Below are 23,047 nucleotides of genomic sequence, written 5' to 3' on the forward strand. Positions count from 1 at the left end.
CAAATGGGCTATTTCAAGGAAGTGAAACAACTAGACAAGAAGAACAAAGTCAATTCAGGAAAAGACTTAATCCTTTGATCACATGGGGAAATTGTGTAATAAGTAAATGAGATTTCAGTGATTATCTGCTAGAGAAGAAAATACAACATTTTCTAGGCAGAAGCGTTGAACTTAGTGGCGCGGGTCTGCAATGCAGTCTATTTCCTAACCTCTACGAAACACTTGAACCTACCAGTGTCCTACCATTGTGCTTTCTTCCCCCGACTTCACTGAACAGTGCCCAGCCTGCCACTACACTAATGGCTAATTTCTAAATTCTGCAACTAAACCCACTGTGTGATGGGCCCAAATTCCTTATTTGACTTTTGTGGCTGAGGAGGACTAAACTGTCAACCAAAAACGATCCAGAAACAACCAATTCTTAAGACTACCACAATTGTGCTTGTAAATACACAGGAGAAAATGAGACATCCATACTTTACTGTGTCTTTTTTTTAAATACAAGGAATACTAAGGAATGTTCAAACACATAAGTACAAATAATTATTTTGCTTTGTTTTTTTTTTAAATAAATAGCATGATGATACAGACTGCAAAGTTAAAAGAAAAAGCAGAGCCAGTTTCTGCTAAACACAGCTACACTAAGTGCAGTCATAGGCCAAAGTCTTTTTGCCAGGACTAACAAGGGTGAGAAAGATGCCATCTTAAATTAATACTGCAGTATTCTACATTTTCAATACAATAAACACATGCACCTTGCTCTGTCTTAAATAATTTTTGGCCTATAATCAAAAATAAAATTTAAAAACCTTTAAAAAATAGGTATAATACATTATACCACAAGATTTCAGTCTTGAGAATGCCAAAATTACTACAGAGCAATACATGTATGGCAGCGGATGAGTCTGAAATGGGTGTCATCTCTCTTTTTCAAAGATTCCAAAGTAAGTCAGATCATAACTCTTCTGTTCCTGGTATGATGTGCCTGGCTATTAGTGAGGTTTGCTGACTTTTTGAAATAAGAAAATACTCTTTGGGGTCCTGTGGAGCATTAGACCTGGGAGCTGTCAGGTCTTGGTTCTATCCTTAGTTCCTGCCAGCGTGCCCCTCCTCAGGCAGCCCAGTGGCTTGCCATGTTGGTGACAGGTTTACTGCTTTTGCCCCAGTGCAGTTCAGAACTCCCCAGCTGCAGAGATTTACAGGCATTAACCCACCCCCACCCCCACCCCACCCCCCCAGCAGCAGGGAATCCAGATGGGGCCCTCTATCCCCTGTTGCTCTTTAGTTATTAAAAAAAAAAAAAATCAGATAATGATCTTATTTTGTAAAAATCACACTGGAATTGGGAACCAAGTGTTAAGAGATTAAAGTATTTTGAGAAATTATTAAAAAGGAACCCCTTCTAGTCTCCTTGGCAACCCAAGACAGATTCAAAATGATCTGGACCAACTAACAGCATACGGGACAATTCTGTCTTAGTGACAGTTTAAATCAAGATTGCACATTGGTTAGAAAAACAAAAACAAACCCAACAACAGTTCTCAGACTTTACTAGGTCCTTACACACTTACCAGGTATAAATGTATGATTCCAGTGATGGTAGGTTGTGAGCATTAGCTGCCCAAGGCAGTGTAGCACCAGTATAATGGGACCATTTTTTTTTGTTTTTTACTAAAGATCAAAAATTAAAACTCTTGCCCGTAGCTGGGCTTTAAAGTCGAAAATTTTCTTTAACTCCTAAACCAGTGGCCTAGGTTAACAGTAACTTGGTTAGCTGGAATAAATATATTACTATTCCTAAGACCAAGTAGGAAGAACAGAATGGCAGCTATTAGGAGTAAAAATGAGAGTCCTTAAAGCAGTAGCAAATGTGAAATGAAATACAAACCTATTTAAAAGTTAACTACTTGACTTGGGAACTTCACTGAATTCCAAATGCTTCTGAAAGTCCCTTCTCTAATCTGAAGCACTCTGAAAGCAATAAAATTAAGACCTAGCAGAGTACATGCATGAATCTGTGCATGTTTCTACATACATATGTGTGCATGTGTAGGCATCAAGCCTGCTATTAATGAAGAAAATAAAATTAAAAATTTACAACCCTGCCCCCCCATTCACATCACTGTCAAATCTGTTGGCAGGTTTTTCCCTCCCAAAGTATAGCTGGGTCACTGATGAGAAATGCTGAAGATTCCCAGTTGCTTTCAGTGGAGATCAGCCTTAAGAGCTATGAAAATAGCCAGAGTTAACAATCCACAATGCTTTGTTTGGCAAAACTTGGGTAATATTAACACATCATTCAGAATTGAAAGTCCTGTAGGTTGACTCCTTGACACAGTGGGTCTTAAGAGGGACTTTAATTAGATCCATGGTCATCTCTTATATTGAGATCCACAAATCAATATGCTCAGGTACTGCAGACTGATCTGTTTTAGGGTTTGTTTTTTTTTTTTGGCAAGGCAGTGGGGGTTAAATGACTTGCCCAAGTTCACACAGCTGTTAAGTGTCAAGTGTCTCAGGCCAGACTTGAACTCAGGTCCTCCTGATTCCAGGGCTGGTACTCTATCCATTGTGCCACCTAACTACCCCTTACTGATCTGTTTTAAAGAGTTTATTCAAGGCCACAGCATCTCAAATCCCAGACATGAAGCTGTTTGTTTTAAAAAGGTAGTGAAAAATAAACAGAATGTTTGTGGGTGTACTTTAAAAACAAAGAACAAACTAGTGATATTACTCTTTTTGCAATTCAGGATTCCTGTCCGGTGGTACCTGTGAAAGTACCTTTCACAGTTCTTGGACAAAGGCCAAAATGTGTCACTGATTACCCTAAAGCTAGAAATCAGAATTGAAACTTTTGCTGTACACATCTTATTCAAAACGGACTGGTAGGCTACTTGGATAAAAACAAACACCCTCCACAGAAAGGGCTGATGTTCACTATCTGAACAATGTATTGTAAGTTTTGGGCACTCTATGTAACACAGGGTGTGCGTGCATCTGACAGCAGTGGTATAAAAAGTGATTGTTTTCTGAGTAAAAAAAAAACCAGAAATAAGAAAGTTGTGTTTAGAGAGCAGAAGGAGCACATAACACTTCACTAACACCATACTACTTTCTGTAAGTTGAAGTACTTTGGGGATATCTTAGACATCCATATGATCATTATTTAAAGGGGACTTTTCCGATGGTGAATGGGTCCAGCCCAGGTCTGCAATCTGTACAGACAGGAAAATATAAGGAAAAGTACAGTTGTTCAGTGTGGACAGTAACATGCTGATCATACAATAACGAAGCAAAGGAAATGTCTTCAAAGAGCAGCAAGCATGAGTTATTGACCATGATAGGACTAAAATGGATTTACAAAATTATTGAGATGAGAAAAAAATAAAACAGTAGGGGATAACCAAGTACAAACTTATCTACAAGCTGTGAAATTGCTGTGGTGCCTTTGAAATATGCAGGCTTCTTGAATCTTTTCTACAAGATCCCAAACCATTCAATTTTCAGTTAAAAAAATTATACAGCCAGTCTGGTTTACCTTTAAGAAAACCTAGCAATATACTTTAAAAAAGGGAAAGGGAAAAAACCCAAGAGTGTACAAACACTCTAATCAATACATCATATTCTCATTTAGTAAAGACTACACTTTACAGAAAAATACTTTATCAGCAGCCTGTTTTCATCAAAAAACCAATAGTCAGTTTCACAGTTGAAAAAATTACATTAAAATATTTTACAAATCATTACATATTCACCAGTTCCCCATTTTCTTAATGGGCTTATAAACACAAATCGATTATGGGACAAATCTCAGAATTGATTATTTTCGACACGATTTTACAGGTGACAGTTACGAACCAAGAGAAACAACCTCTATGGTAAAATGTCAAATAAAATCTACTCTCTGATTTAGAGATGCATTCTCAGAGTCTTCAAAATGGGTGTGTCCCTTTAAAGAGAGGCTATGCTGAAAGGTCAAGCAGGTTTTTGGATTTCTTTCTAGGATGTACTAAATGTTAGGGCTTCTGCTCTTCAAAAATGGGCTCCATTTCTCCTTCTTTTCCAAATGATTAGGCAAGAAAACATTTCTTGGGAGAGCCAATGGCACTGAAAGTCAATGGTTATATCTAAAGTTCTGAGAGGTGGTTTTGGGAATTGAAGCAATCCCAACAGTTCAGTGATTTTAGAGCCCCATAGCAAGACTTCTGATCTGAAATCAATTTGAATCATCCAACAGTTAGGTGAATTAAAGCTGTAATGGCATGGTCTTTTGAAATCCTCTTTTTCTCCTTTCTTTTTCTCAACTTCTCCTTTCCTAAGCTCTATTCTGCTTAGATCTGTTTACAATTCAGTTTGGTTTCAGGTCACTTAGTTTGGCTTCTGTTTTTGTTTTTTTTCCCTGAATTCTTCTACACAGCTCAGATAAATGGAAACTAAATTAATTTGGCTCTAGTAATTCATGCACAAATTTTCACCAGGGTCCTAGAAAGTGATCTATACTGATGTGTGCAATGCAAGTATCTTTTATTTCTGTACATTATTAATGCTTTAGGGACATTTGGGTAAAAACAACATTCTGTTATAACTTTAAGGAACTTGATCAGGGTTTCAGATATTTTTTACTGGGTTTTCCCCTAATCAATCCCTGATATTGGAAAAAGTAAAATGCCAGCATGTGTCCAGTGCCAATTTGTAAAGATACATCATGGTTATGCGTCAAACAAGGAGATGGAATCTATTAGCTATGAAAGCCTTCACAACTGCGAAGGAGAACTAACCACAAAGGGCTTAAAATCTGCTGAACTGTTCTGAGACAGTCAATTATAAATATGAAAAATGAATATTCCAATACTCCAAATTTATTTTTCTCAGTGGCTTTCACTAAGACAGTATTATTTACACGCTTTAATAAAGTACCTAAGTCTTCAACAACTAACTCTAGGGAGCTTATATCCATATGCGTCCTAAAATAGCCAAGGATGTTTTATGAATCTTGGCAATACAGTCCCTGGTTTGCTTGATCTAAGGCTCTAGGATAAGTAGCTAATTTCATTAAAGAACTTTTTCTAAATGAAGTAAACCATTCAATAGCTCATCACCAAGACAGAGAACACAATGTGCAGTTTTTATAAAGTTATATTAGAATATCATGCCTAATCTAGACACTTGCCAGCCCCCCTCCATTATTGCACTTTTTTTTCCTGTGGCACAAAGACATCTGCAGAAGCGTTTTCCTAGGCCCGTGGGCATTTATTCCAAATACCAAGTGGAAAAATGGGTCTATAGTGAGGGAAGCATCCTTACAACCTAACCCTTCCCTTGCAACTCCCAATCAAAAAAAAGGGGGGTGAATCACTTCTTCCGAACATTTACGAATTTATCTTAAGTGCAACTTAAGAAATTTGGAAAATGGCCCCTGGCCACTTTCAAGTGGGAACCAATCTCAATCACCTTGGGTTCCATTTTGATTCTTGAGACAGAGGCAGAGAGCCTGCAAACACACAACAGTCCTGGTTCCTTTTTCCCTACTGCTTGGAAGGCTCCTTTTTTCTAAGTGCTTCCATTTTAGAAGAAGGTGAATGCAAACAGGACAGAAATCTGCATGTTACTGAGCTGATTTAAAATGATTACGCTTCTTTTGGTAGAAGAGAGAGAGTGGGATAAAAGTGAAAAGGAGGAAAGAGGTGGTCCTGAGCAGGAGATTTTGCCAACTTTAACAGCGTATCCCTGGGCAACAGTGTACATGATGGAGGGGCGCCTAGGCTTCTCTCAAAGATCAAGAGAATGACTGATGAGGTGACTATGGAGGGCAGAGTCTTACACCAAAATATCTGAGGCTGTAAAATAAATGCATGACTATGGGAGAGATAATCTAAATAAAGAGTATATATTAATGATAGTTTTTATAATATAAATAGCCTTTTATAAAAAATAATCTTTTAATAACATTAATACTTTCTTCTAGGTTCTGGAAAACATGCATGAAAAATGTATTCAGTTCAATTGCAAAAAGAGGGGAAAATGTCAAACCTAAGGTGAACACTGCATGATTCTGGTACATGACAGCTAGTCCTTCGCATTCCTTTTCTATGGCAGTTTATTTTCCATAGGAGCTCAGAATTTCCCTGGGAAATGAACAACTGGATCCTTGTAAATGCTTGTCCAGGAAAAGCACCTTCTAAAAGGGCTTCCTTCTCTTTGCTCCCCAAACTATGCAGATAAGGCCCAAAGTCATCAAAAGGTTTGATTTTTTTAAAAAGGAAAAAGCTACTGAAATTTAAAGATTCTGTTCCACCCCAAGTGTTTTTCTTCATGAGAACTGGGAGTCAAAAAACTTACTTCAAACTATAAATTGAATATAATGGAAAAGTGATGGATTTTCATTCTTAGCAATTCTCATGCAGCTCAACACCACTCTCTGGTTTCCTTGGGCTTGAAGTACAGACTGACTTTGTTGCTTTCACGTTTCAAAACATACAACATTTGCAACACAAAAAGAACATATTCTCTCTCCTTAACCATCAGTTTCTATATATTTTGTTTTGTTTTTTAAAAAAATGATACAAACAATCTTCAAAGTTTACCTTTTTGGACTTAAGGCATAACATGAAATTGCACATTAGACTACAGCTGAATTCTGAAGTGTCCCAGTTTAGTGCTATCAAACCCTGTTTGCATTTACGCTGTTTCAATGGTAGAAGAAAGAGCTCATCTTGGTTCTTGCTGTTTATCCTAATGCTGATCCTGATTTGTGCGATTCCTACACAAGCAGCCTTGGCCTGCTGACAGTGAGAGCAGTTGGAGCAGCCCCGAGGCCACTGCTTCAGTTCAAAGCGTGCTGCTTTATTGTATGGAAAATCCAATCCATTTTGGTTGTCCAGCCCCCATGGTGAGCATCGTTCATCTGCTTCATGAAATACTCCAAAGCCTCCTGCTCAGTCTTATCCAAGGCCAGGGTCTTTCGAATATAGGCGATATCATCAAAAGACTGTAGTTCAGGCATTCCTGAGCCAAGCATCATAGAGAAAAGATTGATGAAGAGATTGGCATGTTGCCGAATAGCTAAGTAAGCCTTATAGCACATTTCCTGAAATCTGTAAATAGAAAATTACAGTTAGAGCGACATGGAGTAAGTGGTATTAATATCTCACTTTAGCTGCAATTCTAGTTTCCTTTGGGTAAGCTGGAATTAGTCTACCACGGACAGCAATGGAAAATGAATTTGCAAAGGACCTTGCCTTGTTTCAGCTTTTAGCAGGGTGGTACCAGAATAGATGGAGGGCCAGCTCTGGAGTCAGGAAGACCTAAATCCAGCCTCCAACACTTACTAAGCTGTGTGACCCTGGGCAAGTTATTTAGCCTTTGCCTGCCTCAGTTACCTTAACTGTAAAATGAGAATAATAAATTCACTGACCTCCAGGTTTTGTTGTGAGGATCAAGAGATAGTATTTCTAAAACAATGAGCACAGTGCCTGGCATACTACAAATGCTTATTCCTTTTCCTTTGTTTATTAGTTCCTACCTATGTGTCCTTGAGAAGTCACATAACCTTTCTGTACCTCAGTTCCCTCTTCTGTAAAATGAGGAGGCCACACTAAAACTCCTACAAGGGAAGCCTATCAGCTAGGGCCAGAACAGTCTGTGGGAGGTGAAATTCCTTTCAGCAGTCACAGTGGCTCCTCTGTCTAACAAGACAGGGCTGTCAAGGAACTCTCCTGCCTCCAAGGCAGGCCTCCTATCCCAGCACTCCGCGCTGTCCCTCTCCAATGAGCTTATCATGTGAAATCGTGCCCACAGCTATCTGTATTTGAATCCTACCTCTCAAATTCTCTTGTCTTTGTGCATTCTTGGGCTCCTTTACTAATCACAATTAAGAAATCTTGCGTCAAGACGAAGGGCACACGCTCTCGTTTATAGCCAAATTTCTTCTTCTTGTGATCCAAAAAGTGTCCAAAGTCTATATGAAACAGCTTTTTAAAAAAGAAGGAGAAATTACATTATATTTTTGGCCAATGCAAGCATGTGAGATATCCAATTTGTGAAAGTTCAAATGTCAAAAGATTTTTAAAAAAGGAAGCTTATTACTTGTCCATCATCTTTCACCATGATATTGCTATTGTGACGATCACCAATTCCCAAAATGAAGGTAGCCACACAGTATCCAGCACAGGAACGTGTGAACAGATCAATGGCTGCATCGTATCTGTAAGGACAAATAGAACAGTTCTTTAGTAGCAAACGCAATGAGGCTCACAGTCATTCAGTCAAGAGATTCAGCAACACATTCCATTTTAATTAGGTACATAGCTATCGACACTAGACATGGAAAATGTGACCTCTGCGAGTCTACTCCTTTTTGGCTTGCTGTCAAGCAACTTTGAGAGGGATTCGAGGGAAGTTTCCAGAAGTCATCTATTAAGACTATATGGAGAAAGCTTACGATAAAGGGTTGCTGATGCACTGTTTTTGTCACTAGTACTCAAACTGCCTCTAAGCAAACGTGTTCAACTCAAAAAAGTGGAAAAAAAAACAAAACCCAAGTATATACACCAAAAGAGTATGTTTTGATAGCAGAAACCTTTAGGCATGGTGCAAGGGTTCCCCCTGAATTACAGCACTTTGGACCCTCTGGGTTCATTAGCATCCATATGTTTGAAGTGGACTGTACCTTTCTTTGTTAACTAATTCAGTTTTAAGGAACTCTATTTAAAAAGTCAATCTATTAGCAAACAAATTTAGATTAAACATAAGAAATAAGTTTATAATATCTCCACAACAAATTTTTAATCATACACAAAAACTTTCATTCTTTTAACTTTTATAGAATGTAAAGATTTAATTGAGCATGCATCTAAGAGTTACTTCATTTTTCCTTTTTCAGCCAAGGTATTCAATGACTTTTTTACCTGAACCCTCAGGGAAATAACACACAGACCTATCAAAGGTCAGACTTAGGAACTAGACGACATCCACTCACATTTCTCCTTTATTCTTGTCTTTGAGCCACTGATGTAACGTATGGCTGTTGAACTGCAAGGCCCCTTTCAGGCCACCTTTACACTGAATCTGCATGATAGTGTGAGAATTTCTGACCACCTCAATGAGGCCAACGCAGTCCCCGATTGATAGACAACCATAAGGTAGCATCCTGTAAAAAAGCATTAACTAATTTATAAGCAATTGGAGGAAAAACCCGAACCACTTAGCAATACAATATATAAACACTGCATTTATATAGCATTTGAAGGCTCATAAAAGCACATTTCTTCCTCTCAGCCTCCAAGGTCAGGCAGGGGCTTTCCAGTTAATGAAGGTGAAGCTTTGGAGTGCAATGACTGGGCTAGGGTCACAAGGGAGGGAAACTGGGGCTCAAACTCCAGTCCTTTTACTTTGTCACTTACTCCTGCTTTAACTCTCAGGGCACTGCTAAAAAGTGTATTTTAATTGGTTTTTGATTGTAGCATAACTGGCAATATTCCCAAGAACATCACCTCCCACAATTCACAGGACAACCCCTTCCCCACAAGGAAGTCACAAGAAAAAGCCATTATGAACCACAGCATGTTATGGAAATGGGAGTAATCATTTTCATTCTGTGCCATCCATGGACTGCTGGAATGCTTTATTTCTCATCTGACTGATGCACCATAGCTGTGTGGAAAAAGCCCTATGTTTGGGATGTTAAGCCGGCAGACGGTAGGTCTGGATAGGTCCCACCATATTGGAAGGGCTCTGGATCCAGTCCTAGATAACCCAGACTGCTATCCCAACTAGGCCAGGGAAGCCCAGGGGGACTCTTTGGCACAAGGCTGGTCACCAGATAGTGATTTTTTCTAGCCACAGGCCCTTTGTATACACTCTCCCAGAATGCATGGAAGTACTGCAACTACCACTGGTAGTGACCTTGTGCCACAAAAGAACAACTGTGAAGAAAACAACTGCAGCCAGAGGCACTGTCGAACACTTGAAATAAAAAATATAAAACCATGAAACTGTGAGGTGTTTAAAGAGATCCGTTGGCTGTGTAAATATGAACTTAAAAACAACAACAAAATCAAGCTTCATGGGAAGTTGTGAGGTCTTCGGGGCAGCAGGGCCCGTGGGTGTCTGGAGTTGGTCCAAATCAATCAGTGTTTATTAGGTGCCTAGACTATGTTGTTCTATGATACCACAAAGAAAGGTGAACATCCTAATGTCTGAGGAGCTCGCAGGGCAGTGGAGGAGGAAGAGACCCAAAATGTGCCCAAATGAGCACAACAAAAGGAACCAAGGAGGAGGGAAAGACTGCTCTGAGCTGAAGGCTCCAGAGAACCCCAAAGGAAGATGTTTTGGGCAGGTGGAAATGAGAAGGGGGCATTCTGGGAACAGGAAAGAACCTGCGCAAATGAAGGGAGGGGAGAATGCAAGCTAAGGTCTGGGAATAATTGTAGGAGTGTGTGCATAGTACAAAGCATAGAGTGAAGTAGTGTGCAATATATTTGAAAAAGGTATTAGACCAGAATTTTAGAGGTAGGAGGGAGCTCAGTACTCATCTAGAAAACCCAGCTCTGAGAAAAGACTTTCCACTATACCCATGACCCACCCAGTAAGTGACCTACTCTCCCCCCAGCTTTTGCTTGAAGTCTTGCACTGAAGGAGGACCCACTGCACTGTGGGACAGCTCTGGTGGGAATGCAGCTTCTCTTGACATGAAACCACAGTCCACCTCTTTGCCACTCCTCATTCTGCCCTAGGGGCCAAACGGAGCAAATCTGATCCTTTCTCCACAGAAGAGCCCTTCAAGTATCTGAAAGTTGGGTGAAGCCAGATTCTAAATATCAGTAAAGTTTTTTAGTTAATAATGACCTCCATGTATTGCCTGAAGATCTGCAAAGTATTTTACAGATATCGCGTGTGGTCCTCACAACAACCTTGTTAGGTTAAGTGCTACCTCCATTTTATACATTTGGAAACTGAAGCCAAGAGGATGTTTGTTGCTGGGATCACAACGCTAAGAAGTATCTGTAAGCAGTAGTTAGGCACTGCAGGTGTGAGATGGATGAGACAGACCTACTTTTCCTATAAAAATGTAGGCTAATTCCATTTTTTCTTCAAACGTATAAAATTATAAATTGAAATGAAACGATTCACTTATGACATCATTATTCAACTAACGCATGGAAGCAGAGTGAGGAACATCAGCTCTCCTAATGACCTCAGCTTTTTAAAAGGGCTTTCACATAAACTACATCAGCTTGTGGGAATCATCCCCAAATAATTTTTACCTCATTTTGGAATATACAGCAACACTACAGTTAACAGTTGATCGCAGTGATGGCATGGATACTTAGGCTTATTTTTGTATACTTCCAATGCACCTTAATCATCTTTTAAAAGGGTACTTGCACATTTTGTTTTGACCCAACAGCCATTTGCCAAATATGCGTAGCCCCTTACAGAGCACACTCCCTGAGTGGCCTTTTGCTTTGCCATGGTTGCCACCAACGTGGATAATGCTTTCTTGTCTCTGCATCCTTTACACGAATCTCCTCAGGATTCTCTGGATTCCTTCTGGTGCAATGTCCCATCACATTCATATGTCAGCATTTATCTCGTCATTTCCCAGTCACTGGGTATATGTTTTGTTTCTAGATTTTTGTTATCATAAGTAACATTATGAACATTTTTGTCCATGGAGACTTAGCTGAAGCTCTTGGTTCATCAAAGAAATCGATTTATGGCCATAGCAACAACCACAAAAACAGAAGAATGTTGGTGATAACCACAGGTGCAGTCTCCTTCGAGGCCATGTGGGGGCTGTTCCCCTGGCATCTTTCACAAGCTAGGAAGAGGTAGGATTTTGTAGATGTTTGTATTTGACTCTACATATACATGTATACAACCTTCAGATAATTAAAGCCTTACAAAGCAGATGCCTAGAGGGTTGTAATCTGACAGTTTAGTACTTTTTACACAGCGCCATCAATCTTGGTTACAGGCTTTAGAGGTTTCTGTGACTATTTTTGACAAATTGTGAAATTTTAAGGAAGAAGAATGAATCAAAGATGAAGTGAGCTGACAGAGCACTTAAGTAAAGCAACTGACAAAGACTAAGGAATCCAGAGAGAGTGTTAGATATGAGGAAAGTAAGCATGACATCTGAGCGCTATCAATGCATTTTAGTTCAGCACTGATCCAGAATGAGCCAAAATGCAGCTCTTGAAGTTGACCTCTACGGACTTTACGCTAGGCCTCCCAGGGCTTCTGAAACCCTATCCCATGAAGAGTCAGATGTGACTGAAACAACTGGACAACAAAACATCAAACTTAAACAACATCAGGGTTCCACATAATACCCACTGGATTGACTGGCAAAGATGACAAAAGAAAGATGACAATTGTTTCAGGGGCTGTGGAAAAATGAGAACATTAATATACTCTTGATGTAACTGTGAACTGTTCCAGCCATTCTGGAACACAATTTAGAACTTCCCAAAGTGACTAAACTCTGCATACTCTCTAGCCCATCAACACCACTACCAGGTGTATGCTCCAAAGAGAACAAAGAGGAAAATGACACATATATGTAAAAATATTTACAGCAGTTCTTTGTGTGCTGGCAAAGCGCTGCAAACTGGGGGAAGGAGGGAGTCCAACAGCGGGGGAATGGCTGAACAGCTCACAGCATGTGAATATAATGGAATACTATTGCACTATAAGAAATGAGGAAGGGCATATTTTCAGAGAAACCTGGGAAAGCTAGAATGAACTGATGTAGAGGGAAGTGAGCAGAACCAGGAGAACATTTATGTAATAACAATAACATTGTAAAAACAAACAATTTTGAAAGACTTAAAAAGTCTGATCAGTTCTATGACCAACTGATTCCAGAGGACGCACAATGAAAAATGCTTCCCACCTCCTAACAGAGAGGTGGTGGACTCAGGGTGCAGACTGAGAAACAGAATTTCTGGATATGGCCAATGTGAGAATTTGTTTTACTTGTCTGCATATTGTCAATAAGGATTTTGGTTTTCTTTTTTTTTTCTTTTTCTATTAAAGGTGAGAATATTTCTGCTACCTGAAAAACATTTTTTTTTTTAAAAAGAGCACTGCATTTTTCGTAATGGTGAAAAAAAAAATCAAGGCTTTGTATGTGCATCTGCTGGTGATGGGTCCTTCTGAACCTGAAATATTCCGAGTCTGCTTTAACTCCTTGCTCCTGCACAGAAAGGAAAACTTTTTCAAGAATGATTGAAAGCTAGTATTAAAATATGTATCTTTTGTCTCCCTTTGCATGCCCTGCTATCCGTGCTGGGGCTCCAGAGGCCATTTTAAAAATTCTGACAGTCTGACTGCTCTTCTCACTGGAGATATATCTATATCTACACTTATATCTATACCTACATCTACCTCTACATCTATACCTATATGTACATCTATACCTACATCTACAACTATACCTATATCTATGCCTACATCTATACCTATATCTATACCTACATCTACACCTACATCTACACCCATACCTATATCTATACCTACATCTACCTCTACATCTATACCTATATCTATACCTACATCTATATCTACATCTACACCTATACCTATATCTATATCTATATCTACATCTACATCTATACCTATATCTATACCTACACCTATACTTATATCTATACCTATACCTATATCTACATTGCAACCCTCAGTATTGGAGAGAAGCTGATTTCATCACGACTGAATGGCTTTCTCAGTTTAAGTCAACTTTCCACACATAAGAAAAGAAATCTGTTATTCATTGTATTAGTTCTATTACTCACCGAAGATCAAGACCCTGATTTTGCCAGATGTTTTCCATGATCCGAATGATCTGAAGGGTTAACATATCCTGCCGTAAGTCTGAAACAACCAAATACAACATATTATTCCATAATATCATTACAAAAATTGGCTACCATGGGATTCCAACAAATTCAAAATAGGTAATATCCTCGACATATATAGATGCATTCACCCAAAAAGATTTCTCATAACAATAAGTAATCATGTTATTATTTTTAAAGTACAACAAATATGAGAGGCTGAAAAAGAAATATGGGGGTGCAAGTCTGGCCACTGACATCTATGTGCTGTGTAATCTCTCAGTGTTCCAGGCAACTCTTTAAGACCTTAGGTCACAGAAAAATTGCCATTCTACATCAAGGGAAGGAACTTCCACATTGGAAGTTTTCCATACTGCTAAAATTAAATGTCTAGACCAAAAAATATGGAAAAAAAGAAATAAAAACAATCATATTTGTGGAACAAATTCAAGATCAGTCATCATACAGTTCATAAAGGGTTTTAAAAACCATTTGAAAAGTTTTGATTTTCTATTGCCCTCTCTTCTCATTTCACCATCAGACTCCTAAGACAGCATAGTCTATACTTCTCTATTTCCTCACCATCCACTTACCCTTTAACTGATGATGATGTGGATAAACCCAATATAGTTGTATTGTCTTAGCCTTCTCTCATCTCTCGGGGGGCATTTGATAGGATTAAAGGATCACAGCTCTAGAGCTGGAAGGGACCTCAGGGACAAGTTTACAGATGAAGAACCCCAGGAGGTGAAGGGCCTTGCCCAAAGTCTCATGAGTTAAAAACTGTTACTGGGAACTACAGGCTCAGAATTTTGATTGCCGGTAGCATTCTTTGCCTTGTAAACAATGCAGGGCCTGCCTTTGTGAGATGCTTTTTCTTATTGGGTCTCCTTACTGGTGTGCTCCTACACGATTGTTCTGCCTTTCTGAACACTCTGGATCAGAAAATTCAAAGATGGAAGGGACTTCAGGGGTCATTCCTATACATGAGAAGGGACCCAACCTGATGAATGCTCATCCAACCTTTGCTTGAAGACCTCCAATGAGGAGGAAGCTATTGCTCAGAGAGGCGGCCCATTCCTCTAAACCCTCCCCAATCCACTCTGTCTCTTGGTTTTTACTTGATAGCCCCATAACTACTTGAAGATCTCTATCATGCATCCTGGGGTTGCCTGTCTTCAGGCTAAATGTGCTCCGTTCCCTCCACCATTCTCATATGTCATAGATCCAAAGTCTAGGATCTTCACCATCTAGGGCACTCTTTTCCGGACACTGTCTAGATTGTCAATACTCCTTCTTTAGCTGTCATACCCAGAACCAGATGAGGTCTGACAAGGGCACTATCACCTCCCTAACCTTGGAAGTCATATCCTTCTCAAGGAAGCCCAAGTTCATATTAGCTTTTTTAGCTACCATCTCACACTACTAGACTCATATTGGGCTTTCAGTCCACTAAAACCCCAAATCTTTTTCAGAATGGCTGCCCATCCATTTCCATACCTCTCCTCCACCATCATCTTACACTTGTGAAGTTAATTTATTTTTATATCCAAGTGAAAGACTTTACAATGATCCCCACTGATGTATCTTACTAGATTCAGTCTAATGCTCTAACCTGTCAATATCCTTTAGGATCCTCTAAATTGTTAGCTATCACTCCCAGTTTTGTGTCAACTGCAAATTTGATGAATAAATTAAATATGCTTTAATTCCAGTCACTGATACAGAGCAGAGGGCTATGCCTAGAAGCCTGGGGCACACTGCTAGAGACCTCTGTCAAGTTGACACTGAGGCATTAATATTGGGTGTTTTTAGTCCAGACATCCAATACATTCTGAATCCTTATGTTGGGTTGTATTGCAGTCTACACCATATTTTTCCACCTTCTTCACAAGAATAGTGTGACTTACTGAATCTAAAGCTTTGCTAAATCTAGGTAAATCTCAGTATTCCCCTCCTCTACTGCTTTAGCAATCCTGCCAAAAAAGGAAATGAAATTCTTTTGGTCTGACTTGTTCTTGACTAAGCCATACTGACTCTAATCAGTTTCCCTTTCTAGATATTTGCCATCTCCTTAATGATATATTCTGGAATTTCCCCCGAAATTTAAGTTAAATCAATAGACTACAGTTTGCGTATTTGGTTCTTTTTCCTATCCTCTTCAGTCCTACTATACCCATCATGGTTCAGGTTCTTCTTCTTGGTCACCCAGGCTCCTAACAGGCTTTCCTAGCTCCAGTCTGTCCATTCTCCACACGACTGCCCAATGAGCCTCCTAGCCTACAATGCTCAGGTCACTCTTCTTGGCCCAGCAGTGGCTTCAAGCTGTTCTTCTCCCCGTCACCTTAACTACCAAGTATGAACTCTTGACAGACCTTCTAAGGTCACTATAATCTTCTAACCTGCTTGTTCTCCCTTATTTCATACCACCCCCCCCCCCCGCATATATTCAACTTTCTAGCCCAGCTATATTTTCTTTATCTACTGCTTCCTTCTCTGCTGACTACAAGTACGCCAAGACCTTTCCCATTCCTCAAAATCTTCACTAAAAACTGCTGTCCCCTTAGTCTAGCATCTTAGATGATTCTTCCTTGCTGGATCAACTCTCCCCAATTATGATGTTTTTATTTTGTATATATTCTCTATATACACATATACATATTTGTGCCTATGTATGTGCATATGTACTGTATGCCTCCTCTGAAAGAAGGCGCCTAAGAGTATGGATTTTTCATTCTTTGTATTTATACTGTCAGTGCCACTCTCTTACCTTCAATTTCTCTTTCTCTTGGCTGCTTTGCTACTGCCTACAGACATGCACAAAAAAGCCCTCACTTGATCCATCTATCCCTGTTATCATTTCAAATCTCTCCTCCCTTCTGTAGCTAAATTTCAGGAGGTTGTCTACAACAGATGTTTTCATTTCTTTTTCTCTCACTCTCTTCTCAAGTCTCTGTAGCCTGACTTCCAGCCTCATTATTAAGTTGACATTATAATTGATCTGTTAATTGACAAATCCAATGACCTTTTCTCAATCCTCCTCCTTCTTGACATCTCTGCAGACTTGGACACCATCAATCACCCTCTTCTGCTTGAGACTCTTATTTCACTAGGTTTTTGTAATATTATTCTCTTCTAGTTTTTCTCCTACTTACGTGATTACTTTCTCTGTCTCCTTTGCTGGATTTCTATCCAGGTCATGCCATGGTCCTCTTCTCTTTTTCCTCTATACTATTTCACTTGATGAGCTCATCAGCTCCCATGGATACAATTATCAACTCTATGTTGATGATTCTCACATCTACTTATCCAGTCTTAACATCTCCGCTGACCTCCAGTCTTCTTTTTCCAACTGCCTATTGGACATCTCAAACTGGCTGTCCGACAGACACCTTGAACTTAATATGTTAACTTCCTCCTCTTCCCCCTGCCCCAACTTCCCTGTTGCTCTCAAGGGTACCATTATCCTTTCAGTCCCCTCGCCTTGCAACTTTGGTGGTATCTCAACTTTCACTCACCCTCCATACTCTACCTGTTGCCAAGGCTTGTACATTTTACCTTTGTAACATCTCTCCCATACATGACCTTCTCTGCCTATACTCTACATTCAGGTCAATCGGACCTATTTGCTGCTAAGATGCTTTACTTCCCGTTCCTTCTCCCACCTCTGTGTGTTATGTTCTCCCTCCTGCCTCCACGGTCTAGAATTCCGAGCTTCCTTCCAAGATTCAGTTCAAGTGCTGCCTCCTACGAGGGGCTTCTTCTGACTCTCCCAGAGGCTCCCCCTTCCCTCCCTAAGTTAATTTGTATTTACTCAGTACATATCATGTGTGCGATTCTTTCCATCTGTATTTGTTCACCTTCAGTCCAGTGTAAGCTCCTTGGAAGGATTTCCTTGTCTTCAACCCAGCATGTTAGAGGCAGGCTTTTAGTAAGTGCTTGCTGATTTAGATTTCCTATGATCCCTTAGTGAGTTTCGTCTGGGCCTCTCTAGTCTCTGTGCCCAAGCACGCAACCTCTCCCATACCTGGAATGGATCTCCTATTCGCTCCCCTTCCCTTCCTCCCCACTGCCATCTGTGGCTGTCCCACCCTTCAAGGTCTGAGTCAGGGACCACCTTCTCCATCCACGGCTCTGTCCCTGGCTCCTCCAAGTGAACACCATCTTTCTTTGCTCAAATCTCTCATAGTCCTTTTACTTTCCTTTGTAACACAGTTATTTGTGTATATTTTCTTCCCTGAATTAGACTGTACATTCATTGAGAGTGGAATCACGTATGGAGTCACATCTATATTTATATCCTTATCACCTAAAATAGCTGAGGTTAATAAATGTTTAGTTGAATTTGTATGTTTACATGCATGGGTGCTCATTTCAGAACTTCAGTAATGATGGGAAAAACTGATACAATAGTTGTTGCTGTTATAAAGTTAATCCTGTTAAATTTAAATGTCATGCTTTTCTTTGCATCTTTTCTCAAGAAAGCCAAGATTTTAGACCAGCACTGTGTACTTCATGAGTATATTTTTAAAACAATTTAAAATAAAGTTTAATTTGTAGTACCTAAGATCTTTATATACAAAGACAGTGGCATATATCAATTTTATAAGTTCATTAATATTTTCCTTACCATCCCCATTTTTAAAGATGATCTCATTGTTCTGAAATAGTAACTCTGACATGATGTCTGGGTTCTCCCAATTCAACCACAGTGGCCTTTTTGCAGAGGACATAATCCGACACTCTTCAAGCCTTCAAAATGATTAAAAACTTATATAAAATATGGTACCTTCATGTCAGACTAATCTACAAAGTGTGGATCTTTGAAATGATACCTTTAAATTTAAAAAAATTCCTTTTACATTTTGTGGATATGATACATTTCTAAGGTACTCTAGGGAAATGAAAATAACTAAATATTAGCTTGTTTGCAATTTTCAACTAGGAGCTTAAATTTTAACAGTATTGTGTTATAGCAATCACATAAAATTTATTTTAAAAATAATCACATATTCTTACTAAAGAAAATATAGCATATGCTAGGCTTGTATTTATCCAAAGTCAGACTATTTTCATTATTACTATTTTGTTGGGGGAAGAATAATCAGATCATAGCATCAACTAATTCATTTATTCTGTTTTTAAAAATATAATTTTTTCTAAAATGTTTTGTCTAGCTAATAATAGCTCACATTTCCGTAGGTACTCTAAGAGGTTTATATGGTATTTTCTGCACAGTAACCCTGGAGGTAATTAGTACAAGTATGATATTTTTCATTTTTACAAATGGTGAAATTGGGGATCAGGGAGGTGATGTGATCATCACTAATGGACCCTGTGTATTCATTCTTTCATTCCTGATGAGTTCTACTTCTCTTGGCCAGGATGGAATGCAGGGGCTATTTCCAGGCCAATGCCCCTCTGACTGGCATGAGAACTTTGACCTGCTCCATTTCCAACCTGGGTCAGTTCACCCCTCTTTAGTCAATCTTGTGGCCTCTTGCTCCTGGAGGCTCATCAGACTGATGCCCCAAAGTGAGGGCAGATCTATAATTGACATTGCCCCCCTTGTATTTCAGAACTCTAGAGTCAACCTCCCTGGTAGCTCTTCATGCTTAGTTCTGAATGGATCCTTAAATTTACTCATAAAGATTTGATACAGCATCATACCTGAGATTTCCTAGTTGATGAGCAGGGTTAAGGGGAGAGATAAAGCCTTGTAAAGCATCCATGTAATCAGGCCGTCTCATTTGCTCAACCAAGAACTTCATCTGTACCTGATATAATAATCACAGTCAATGTCTGAGAACTACAATGGCATAGATTTCACGAGAAGTAAAGCAATCCTTCCTCTTTCATAATCGAGTCTTTGAACTGGACCTTGACACTGGACTGTGGTGCATCTGGCTGAGCTCTAGAAGAAGGTGGCTGTAAAAAAGGAGAGAAGCTGGGATGGCCCTGCACTCCTCCTTGGAGGGCATGGGGTGGAGAGAAGGCTGAGGATATTGCCCTGTGCCTGCTGATAACAGCACTAGCTTCTGGCTATGAGAGAAGAATCTGAACATGGCACAGTGCATTAGCCTACAACTTTTTGATTTTTCAGACAACAGTATTGCCCTTTTCCCTGTAGCAGGAAGAGATGATCCTGAAAATTTAAAAAAGCAGAGGACTGGCACTATGAATTCAGCAAGGATCTATGCTTAACTGGGTTCTGTATTTTACAATGGGTCCAGTGTATGAACTACAAATCACTTCGCACTACTTCAAGTCAGACTTAGGAAAATATGCAAATTTATTTAAAATACATTTAATGATTGATGCAGTTTTTTTTTTTGTCTAAGTTCAGTTACTTAAAGGATAAAATGCATCTAAATATACATTTTTGATTCCTAAGCAGTGAGGTCTCTCCTGTTGTTGAATTAATATGTAAGTATAACAGTATAATCACTTCCTAAGGAATGAACCACACACTCTAGTTGTCCCTTGGGTTAACACGGTGAATTTCTTTTATCAATTTATTGATTTTGGGGTGGGTGGGTGATAAGAAGTAGTACTGACAGAACGAATTGGATCATTCTGAAGATTTTTAGCTGGTATTCTACACACAGGTCTAAAATCTACCACAAAAAAAAAAGCCAAACCAAAAAAACCCAACTAAACAAAAAACCCATGCAGGGTATGAAGATAAATAGAGCCTAGACTGACTCAGGAGCCCAAGTACTCACTAGCCTCTGCTCTAAGTCTCCATAAAGAAAACTGGGCTCTTTGACCCAAGCCCCTGGGGTAAAAGAATCAATTATAGTACGGTGCCTGATGATCTCCACACATGTCACCATTTAGACAGTCATACTGTTTAATTCCAAAACAAAAGAAAATCCTTTTTAGTCTATACAATAAAAATCCCGCTGCTTTTAGGGAATGTGGCAGATAGAATTAAAACAGAAAAGTGTGAGGGCAGGAAAGATGGGAAGTCCTATTTCATATTCTTCACTATTATAAGAACTGGATTGGTGGACTATGTCACCCTACTAGGAACACAGGGGCTGAGATGATAAACATCTTTATCACAAATTTACAGTATGAATATGTACAAAGTACTTATGTCAGTAATTTCACTTGCTCCCCAGCGAACCCTGTGAAAACAACACTACTCTGTATTTTCAGGAATACTGCTAAAAAGGATTTTATGACAATAGGTTGGTCAAAGGAAAGAAGCCTCCAACATTTACTGGCTGAGAGGGAGCCTATAAAGAAAGCTGTACCTTTTGGGTCTCATCCTTCTTCTCCTGTTTGAGAATATCGGTGAGATTAATCAATTTCTCCATGGCCTCCACCTGCCGATTCAGATGTTTTAGATACATCCCACATGCTCGGCAGTACGACTCCAAAAGCAAGCCAAATCTCTGGCTGACAGTTTTGTTATGCATTTCAGACCTAAAATGACATTTTGAAACTTAAAAATAGTTCCAGATACCTGATTTTGAATATCATTTGTATGTGCTACATAAAGGACTCCATTTCTATGATAGGATACTTAAATACTTATTAAAGCAACAGGTAGGGTAGGGCCTGGGAGCTCATCCTGTGACTTCACTGGTGTGGGGAGCTGAGGATCTCCCTTTCCCAGTGTGGGTCAGAACCTTGTCATGAGGCAGCAGGGGTGTGACTTAAACTTGGGTCTCCTGGCTCAAAGCTCCGTTCCCCATCCAGCACCCCAGTTTGCCACAACTGAGTCTTACACCCCACATCTGAAGTTGAGGGCAAGCCTAATAAGGGTGGATCAATTAGAATCGAGACCTTTAGCTATCACTTGCAAATGAAGACTTTTATAGGACTAATTGATATTACCATTAGGCATTTTTTTCAATTACTTGTCATCCATTCATTTGTTATATGAATGGTCAGTAATGATCAAAGTTAGGTGAACTTAGAATGAAGTAGAAGAGGAAGAAGCAAAGAGCTAATTTGTACATTAGCCTCTCACAGAGTCCCTGCAGAGCTCTGTGCTAGGGAGAGGGGAAGATACCCAGCTAACTAAGGAGGTCAGATAAGGAGGAGAGGATCAGGACATGCCCAAGTACCACAGCATGAGAGCAGGTGTGCAGTAATAAAGGCCATTCAAGGACTAAGGAAGCTCTGGCAGGACAGTCACAGTCCTCTGGCATAAGAACACCTCCACTGGTCTACACTGGCCCAGAACACAGTCAATTTGAATTTCATTTCGATAAAATAGTGATAAAACTTGTCAGACTGGGCAGACATAGATGAGCAGTGATAGGTCTCACTGGAGACAGCAATAGACTGACACCTGAGGAGATGCCAGATTTCTCAGGGTACTGAAACCTTATCAGACAAAGTGTCTTTAGATTAAAAAAAAAAATAAAATAAAATGAAAGCTCAACTCTGCTTATTATTGCATATACCACCTCCACTAAAATATTATGTTACTTGAGGATGCTAGACGGTACAATGGACAGAGTGCTGGGCTTGGAGTTCAAAGGAACCCAGGAAAGCCTGAGTTCAAATCCAGCCTCGGATGCTTCTGAGTTGTGTGACTCTGGGCAAGTCACTTAGCCTTGTTTGCCTCAGTTGCCTCAGCTGTAGAATGAGGACAACAACAGCACCTTCCTCCCAAGCTTGCTGCGAGAATCAAATGAAATGGCATTTGTAAGAGCGCTTGGCACAGTGCCTGGAAGGTTGGCACTTAACAAAGACACGTTCCCTTCCTTCTCTTCCCTAAAAAATTTCAGGTTTTTACCAAACTTGTTCATACGAGGAATAGATGAAAATGACATGAAGAAAAACCTTTGAATAGTTTAAGCCTACGAGCTCTGTGAAACCTGTTAGAATATTAGCCTGAATGCTTCACTTAAAACTTAATTTGAAAGTTCCTCACAGTATTTTAAATTTTGGAAATGTGCTCAATGTAATGTGGACTAGATTAACTACTTAGCAAGCAGCATAGTTCTACTGAATCAATTTAAAAGAAATAGTGAGATACTAATGGATTACTAATATGATTTAACTATTTTGTATGTAAAACTGGTGAGGATCAATGTTATCGCCAGAAGGAACCAAGGGAATTATCAAGTCTTAGATTAGGGGTTCTTCACTTGAGGTCTACAGACCCTAATAAAGGTTTGTGAATAGACTTAAGGGAATCTCTGTGAGGTTAGATATGAAAAAATTCACATTTTTACGTTTAC

General features: G+C 39.5%; 1 protein-coding gene across 4 annotated transcripts in view; it reads right to left on the reverse strand.

The window, feature by feature from the left end:
* Positions 1-3,646: 3,646 nt before the first annotated feature.
* The window catches only part of PIK3CA (phosphatidylinositol-4,5-bisphosphate 3-kinase catalytic subunit alpha), a 90,729-nt gene continuing 71,328 nt past the window's right edge, over positions 3,647-23,047 (reverse strand). For all 4 annotated transcript variants that reach the window (XM_072618428.1, XM_072618430.1, XM_072618431.1 and 1 more), the window contains 8 exons: positions 21,104-21,275; positions 19,512-19,618; positions 18,472-18,593; positions 13,800-13,878; positions 8,978-9,148; positions 8,086-8,203; positions 7,819-7,970; positions 3,647-7,094 (listed from right to left, as the gene is read on the reverse strand). In XM_072618428.1, coding sequence (XP_072474529.1) covers positions 6,824-7,094; positions 7,819-7,970; positions 8,086-8,203; positions 8,978-9,148; positions 13,800-13,878; positions 18,472-18,593; positions 19,512-19,618; positions 21,104-21,275 — 1,192 coding nt within the window. In that variant the 3' untranslated portion in view covers positions 3,647-6,823. The remainder of the gene's footprint in view (positions 7,095-7,818; positions 7,971-8,085; positions 8,204-8,977; positions 9,149-13,799; positions 13,879-18,471; positions 18,594-19,511; positions 19,619-21,103; positions 21,276-23,047) is intronic.

Source organism: Notamacropus eugenii, chromosome 6 (genome assembly GCF_028372415.1).
Source record: "Notamacropus eugenii isolate mMacEug1 chromosome 6, mMacEug1.pri_v2, whole genome shotgun sequence".
NCBI classification, from domain to species: domain Eukaryota; kingdom Metazoa; phylum Chordata; class Mammalia; order Diprotodontia; family Macropodidae; genus Notamacropus; species Notamacropus eugenii.